This window comes from Phyllobates terribilis, unplaced genomic scaffold (genome assembly GCF_046119375.1).
Source record: "Phyllobates terribilis strain yellow unplaced genomic scaffold, ASM4611937v1 Scaffold_1__5_contigs__length_1240528914, whole genome shotgun sequence".
Classification (NCBI taxonomy): Eukaryota; Metazoa; Chordata; class Amphibia; order Anura; family Dendrobatidae; genus Phyllobates; species Phyllobates terribilis.
This window is the reverse complement of record NW_027362761.1, coordinates 855,940,319-855,947,253: the sequence shown is the minus strand read 5'-3', so window position 1 is coordinate 855,947,253 and position 6,935 is coordinate 855,940,319. Positions and strand designations below refer to the sequence as shown.

General features: G+C 41.3%; 1 protein-coding gene across 2 annotated transcripts in view; it reads right to left on the bottom strand.

Moving 5' to 3' along the window:
• Window positions 1–4,016: 4,016 nt before the first annotated feature.
• The window catches only part of LOC141153639 (venom factor-like), a 302,324-nt gene continuing 299,405 nt past the window's right edge, over window positions 4,017–6,935 (bottom strand). Inside the window, exons 40-41 of one of the 2 annotated variants that reach the window (XM_073638632.1) lie at window positions 4,445–4,586; window positions 4,017–4,340 (exon numbers count right to left, since the gene is read on the bottom strand). In XM_073638632.1, the coding sequence (XP_073494733.1) occupies window positions 4,232–4,340; window positions 4,445–4,586 (251 nt within the window). In that variant the 3' untranslated portion in view covers window positions 4,017–4,231. The remainder of the gene's footprint in view (window positions 4,341–4,444; window positions 4,587–6,935) is intronic. The other variant, XM_073638641.1, reaches the window with a different exon arrangement.

Below are 6,935 nucleotides of genomic sequence, written 5' to 3'. Positions count from 1 at the left end.
TACCAGGCTTTTTAAAATATATACAGTACAGACCAAAAGTTTGGACACACCTTCTCATTTAAAACATTTTCTGTATTTTCATGACTATGAAAATTGTACATTCACATTGAAGGCATCAAAACTATAAATTAACACATGTGGAATTATATACTTAACAAAAAAGTGTGAAACAACCGAAAATATGTCTTATATTCTAGGTTCTTCAAAGTAGCCACCGTTTGCTTTGATGACTGCTTTGCACACTCTTGGCATTCTCTTGATGAGCTTCAAGAGGTAGTCACCGGAAATGGTTTTCACTTCACAGGTGTGCCCTGTCAGGTTTAATAAGTGGGATTTCTTGCCTTATAAATGGGGTTGGGACCATCAGTTGTGTTGTGCAGAAGTCTGGTGGATACACAGCTGATAGTTCTACTGAATAGACTGTTAGAATTTGTATTATGGCAAGAAAAAAGCAGCTAAGTAAAGAAAAACGAGTGGCCATCGTTACTTTAAGAAATGAAGGTCAGTCAGTGCGAAAAATTGGGCAAACTTTGAAAGTGTCCCCAAGTGCAGTTGCAAAAACCATCAAGCGCTACAAAGAAACTGGCTCACATGAGGACCGCCCCAGGAAAGGACGACCAAGAGTCACCTCTGCTTCTGAGGATAAGTTTATCCGAGTCACCAGCCTCAGAAATCGCAGGTTAACAGCAGCTCAGATTAGAGACCAGGTCAATGCCACACAGAGTTCTAGCAGCAGACACATCTCTTCAACAACTGTTAAGAGGAGACTTTGTGCAGCAGGCCTCCATGGTAAAATAGCTGCTAGGAAACCACTGCTAAGGACAGGCAACAAGCAAAAGAGACTTGTTTGGGCTAAAGAACACAAGGAATGGACATTAGACCAGTGGAAATCTGTGCTTTGGTCTGATGAGTCTAAATTTGAGATCTTTGGTTCCAACCACCGTGTCTTTGTGCAGCGCAGAAAAGGTGAACAGATGAACTCTACATGCCTGGTTCCCACCGTGAAGCATGGAGGAGGAGGTGTGATGGTGTGGGGGTGCTTTGCTGGTGACACTGTTGGGGATTTATTCAAAATTGAAGGCATACTGAACCAGCATGGCTACCACAGCATCTTGCAGCGGCATGCTATTCCATCCGGTTTGCGTTTAGTTGGACCACCATTTACTTTTCAACAGGACAATGACCCAAACACACCTCCAGGCTGTGTAAGGGCTATTTGACCAAGAAGGAGAGTGATGGGGTGCTACGCCAGATGACCTGGCCTCCACAGTCACCAGACCTGAACCCAATCGAGATGGTTTGGGGTGAGCTGGACCGCAGAGTGAAGGCAAAAGGGCCAACAAGTGCTAAGCATCTCTGGGAACTCCTTCAAGATTGTTGGAAGACCATTTCCAGTGACTACCTCTTGAAGCTCATCAAGAGAATGCCAAGAGTGTGCAAAGCAGTCATCAAAGCAAAAGGTGGCTACTTTGAAGAACCTAGAATATAAGACATATTTTCAGTTGTTTCACACTTTTTTGTTAAATATATAATTCCACATGTGTTAATTCATAGTTTTGATGCCATCAGTGTGATGTACAATTTTCATAGTCATGAAAATACAGAAAAATCTTTAAATGAGAAGGTGTGTCCAAACTTTTGGTCTGTACTGTATATATTTGCGGCTGAACAGTGAGCGACACACTCAAACTGTTTTTTTTAGATACAAATGGCCCAAGAGTGGATAATACAGAGGTTTGTACCGTGGAACTGCAAAACCACACTTGTATTTCTCGGGCATACACCAGACTATTTTCAACAGATATATTTGTGTCTGAAAAATCAGGGAGACACTATTATTATTTTTATACAGCAAAAAATGCCAAAAACAGGATAATAGAGATGATTTACCGTGGAACATCAAAACCACAGTAATAATTTACTGGTGTATACCAGGCTTTTTAAAATATATATATATATTTGCGGCTGAACAGTGAGCGACACACTCAAACTGTTTTTTTTAGATACAAATGGCCCATAGAACTGCAAAACCACACTTCTATTTCTCTGGCCTACACCAGACTATTTTCAACAGATATATTTGTGTCTGAAAATCAGAGGCACACTTTTTTTTTGGGGGGGGGGGGGGGGCACCAAAAGGTTAATAAGATGGGTATTTGTACATTGTGAAGGAGGAAAAAAAAAGAGGATTTAGATAAAAAAAAAAGGATTTTTCCTGGCCCCCGGGACCTGGAGCTAAGTCCAGCAATTTCAGCAACAGGAGCAGCACACAGGACTGTAATGCAGCGTTTGCTGGTATAACCACTGCGTCTCCTATACAGCCTGCCTGCCTGCCTGCCTGATATACCTGGGATGGATATTAGTCCTGAGAAGGACTGTTTGTTTGATCTGGCAGCCTTTACAGACCCTACACTAACTATTTTGCAGGATATATCTCTCCCTAAATCAGCAGCGCTGTCCCTACACTGTCTGATCCGGAGCGATTGTGTCCAAGATGGCGGCGCCCGGTTTTAAATACTCGAGGTGACGCTGTGCGGCCAGCCAATCACTGTAATGCCCACAAACAACATGGCTGCGGCATTACAGTGACTGGCTGGCAATCCCTGCATGTTCATTGGCTCTGTAAAGAGCGCCAAACATGCAGGGCGGAGACCCGAGCTCCCGCCTGAGTAACCCGGAAATGCTCGGTGCTCGCCGAACATCCCGAGTAGCGTGATGCTCGGGCGAGTACCGAGCAGTGTCGAGCATGTTCGTTCAACACTAGTAATTACCTATTTACAGTCGGCTTTGGCTTGTTTAATGTCTAAAGAATATACAAAGTAATTATTTTTTCGTCCATTTTTAGTCTTTGTTTTTCTTCTATGAAAAAATAAAAAAAATTCCAAGCTTTTTTACCACTTTAATAGTAAAAAGATGAAACCCAGATGGCATCTGTGTGTTGACTGTTTTTTCAGACCATTGATTTGAATGGGTGAGTTTGGTCCATGACATGGATCGAAAGCAGACGCGTCTGGAGTATTTTTTTTTTTTACTAGGTATGCAAAAAAAATAATGTACATGTGAAAAGCCCCATAAGTTAAAACTGCAAAAACCACAGAACACCTATGTGAAACATGGACATCTGAATAAGGCCTTACACTCTGAATTGAGCAGGTCATTGGGTGGTGCCATTGGTTTAATCGTTTGTATATACAGGAAACACCCAGAATTACTAAAACAGGAATATCCACCTCTATTCTTTTTCACCACACGACTTGGAAGAGTTTGATTGGAGTAGTGATCAAGCATTTGTCTGATGCAAAGTCTAAGGCGCTGATTGTAATGGCAGAGGGCTGTCTGTCAGTCCCATAAACTGTGAGTTGAGCAGTATTGCACATCCTTAAAGGGGTTGTCCACTACTAGGACTACCCCTTCTTAAACTAAATGTTTGGCCCCGATAAAATTAAAAAAAACTATACTCCCCCTCCGGTGCTAGAATTGTTAAACAGGGAATCTTGGTGGATCTATGAACTCAGAACAAGATCCCCACAAGGATTGGTCATATCCAACCACGTGCATAGTCAGGATATGACATAAAAAAGCCAACAAGCTCATGGTTATGGATAGCAAAGAATAAGGAAGTTTCATTTCGAAACGCGTCTGCCTAAGTATTCTGTACTGATTTGATGTCATCTTATGTCTCTGAAATTTTTTTTAATACTTTCCATTAAAAAATTTATATCTTTATGGAGATTTTTTTCCACGCTGGATAATTTTTGTTTTTTGAATACTTTTCTTGTGGCACTGCCAGTTTCACTGCGAGGAAGCCTATCTGCTACATGAATGGGTGAGCTGATCATTGTTTTTTCTTTTTTCCCCTCCGGTGCTAGCTCCGTGGGCAGCACTCAATAAATGTTATCCGTACTATCTTACAGCTCATGCCTGGTGTACACACTGCAAATAAAGGATTGTTAACAACAGTTTGTTCAAATGTTTATTCATAAAATATATTTTTTTAAGCATTAATTCATTGGTGAACGTTTGCTACTAAAATTAATTTTTTAAAGAAGTTTTTAAGTAGTGTTTAAGTAGGGATTGCCTGTTTGTTAGGCAATCCCTGCATGTGTCACAGCTGTCTAACAGCCATGACACATGCAGCTGCGGCGACACTAACATAGAGGCCGAGCACGCCGAAAATACTCGGCGAGCACCTGAGCGAGGGTTAACAATACACACTTAATTAACACTAGTTTTAAGTATCGCATCCTTGTTCTTTCATGGTGTCTGTAAACTGCTTTAGCGTATTATCGTCTTCTGGCCAAGCGAGTATGAATGTGTTACTGCTAAACATGTAACTTGCCCTGCAGATAAGAGACAAGAAATAGGTAATTACAACAGGATGATTGTAGGTTATACAACGCTACACATGGAAGATATTTATGTAGTGGGATTTTATGATACTTACAATGATGAAATCTCCCATACATTAGAGTAGTGATTCATTATAAGGTAAACCATATTTGTTTTCAGTTCAAGGATCTGGTTACAAGCCACGTGATTAAGAAACTGTCTTTGCTGACCAGTAGTTATGTACTGAATGTCTGCTCCTGGAAGAGATAAAAATGTGTCAACCAACAAAAAAAGAGCAAAATACGCAGGTTTCCATATACACGGGGCCTTAGCCAACCATGTTGTGGCATAACTTTCAAGCAGCTGACCTTGCATATCATATTAAAGGGCTATTCCACCCTAAGATTGGTGATCATGACTGGATCCGTGTGCGCCACTCTGAGAAATCCACCAGTCCTCTATACTGCCCTGATACTGCCAGGAGGGGTTGAACTGGGGACTGGGTTTACTGGAGATAAATCTACATGGGCTAATGTTTTGCCATATGCTCCTCGTTCCAGTTTAGGTTCCCTGTACAAAACCTGTTTGATGCTCAGGATCGAGTGCAGCACTTCCCAGAACTAAGAAGAACCTGCACCAGGAGTGGGAATGTAAGGGTCTAATTGTGGGATCTATGTACAGTGGGTACCGAAAGTATTCAGACCCCTTTAAATTGTTCACTCTTTGTTTCATTGCAGCCATTTTGTAAATTCTAAAAAGTATTTTTTTCTCATTAAAGTACACTCTGCACCCCATCTTGACTAAAAAATGAAACAGAAATGTAGAAATTTTTGCAAATTTATTAAAAAAGAAAAACTGAAATATCACATGGTCATAAGTATTCAGACCCTTTGCTCAGTATTGAGTAGAAGCACCCTTTTGAGCTAGTACAGCCATGAGTCTTCTTGGGAATGATGCCACAAGTTTTTCACACCTGGGTTTGGGGATCCTCTGCCATTCTTCCTTGCTGATCCTCTCCAGTTCAGTCAGGTTTGATGGTGAACGTTGGTGAACAGCCATTTTCAGGTCTCTCCAGAGATGCTCAACTGGGTTTAGGTCAGGGTTCTGGCTGGGCCAGTCAAGAATGGTCACACAGTTGTTCTGAAGGCACTCCTTTGTTATTTTAGGAGTGTGCTTAGGGTCATTGTCTTGTTGGAAGGTGAACCTTCGGCCAAGTCTGAGGTCCAGAGCACTCTGGAAGAGGTTTTCATCCAGAATATCTCTGTACTTGGCCGCATTCATGTTTCCTTCAATTGCAACCAATCGTCCTGTCCCTGCAGCTGAAAAACACCCCCATAGCATGATGCTGCCACCATCATGTTTCACTGTTGGGATTGTATTGGGCAGGTGATGAGCAGTGCCTGGGTTTCTCCACACATACTGCTTAAAATTATCACCAAAAAGTTCTATCTTCCGCTCATTAGACCAGAGAATGTTATTTCTCATAGTCTGGGAGTCCTTTCATGTGTTTTTGAGCAAACTCTATGCGGGCTTTCATATGTCTTGCACTGAGGAGAGGCTTCCGTCGGGCCACTCTGCCATAAAGGCCCGACTGGTGGAGGGCTGCAGTGATAGTTGACTTTGTGGAACTTTCTCCCATCTCCCTACTGCATGTCTGGAGCTCAGCCACAGTGATCTTGGGGTTCTTCTTTACCTCTCTCACCAAGGCTGTTCTCCCACAATTGCTCAGTTTGGCTGGACGGCCAGGACTAGGAAGACTTCTGGTGGTCCCAAACTTCTTCCATTTAAGGATTATGGAGGCCACTTTGCTCTTAGGAACCTTGAATAATGCAGAAATTCTTTTGTAACCTTGGCCAGATCTGTGCCTTGCCACAATTCTGTCTCTGAGCTCCTTGTGCAGTTCCTTTGAGCTCATGATTCTCATGTGGTCTGACATGCGCTGTGAGCTGTGAGGTCTTATATAGACAGGTGTGTGCCTTTCCAAATCAAGTCCTATCAGTTTAATAAAACACAGCTGGACTCCAATGAAGGAGTAGAACCATCTCAAGGAGGATAACAAGGAAATAAACAGCATGTGCCTTAAATATGAGTGTCTCAGCAAAGGGTCTAAATACTTATGACCATGTGATATTTCAGTTTTTCTTTTTTAATAAATTTGCAAAAATTTCTACATTTCTGTTTTTTTCAGTCAAGATGGGGTGCAGAGTGTACTGTAATGAGAAAAATATGAACTTTCTAGAATTTACCAAATGGCTGCAATGAAACAAAAAGTGAAAAATTTAAAGGGGTCTGAATACTTTCCGTACCCACTGTAAACCCCTTCCCAACATGGCCAATTTCTATTTTTGTGTTTACGTTTTTTCTCCCCTTTTTTCAAAAGGTGATTTTTTTTTTTATTACACATAGACATATGAGGGCTATATATTTGCATTAAGGGTTGTACTTTCACCATTCATTTTTCCACAAAGTACTGGAAAACATAAAAAAAATCCAAGTTCAGTGAAATTGTGAAAAAACTGAATTTTGACTTTTTTGGGAATAATTTTTCTGGCATATATTGTGTGGTAAAAAATTCTTGGCACTATAATCTTACAGGACAATACAAT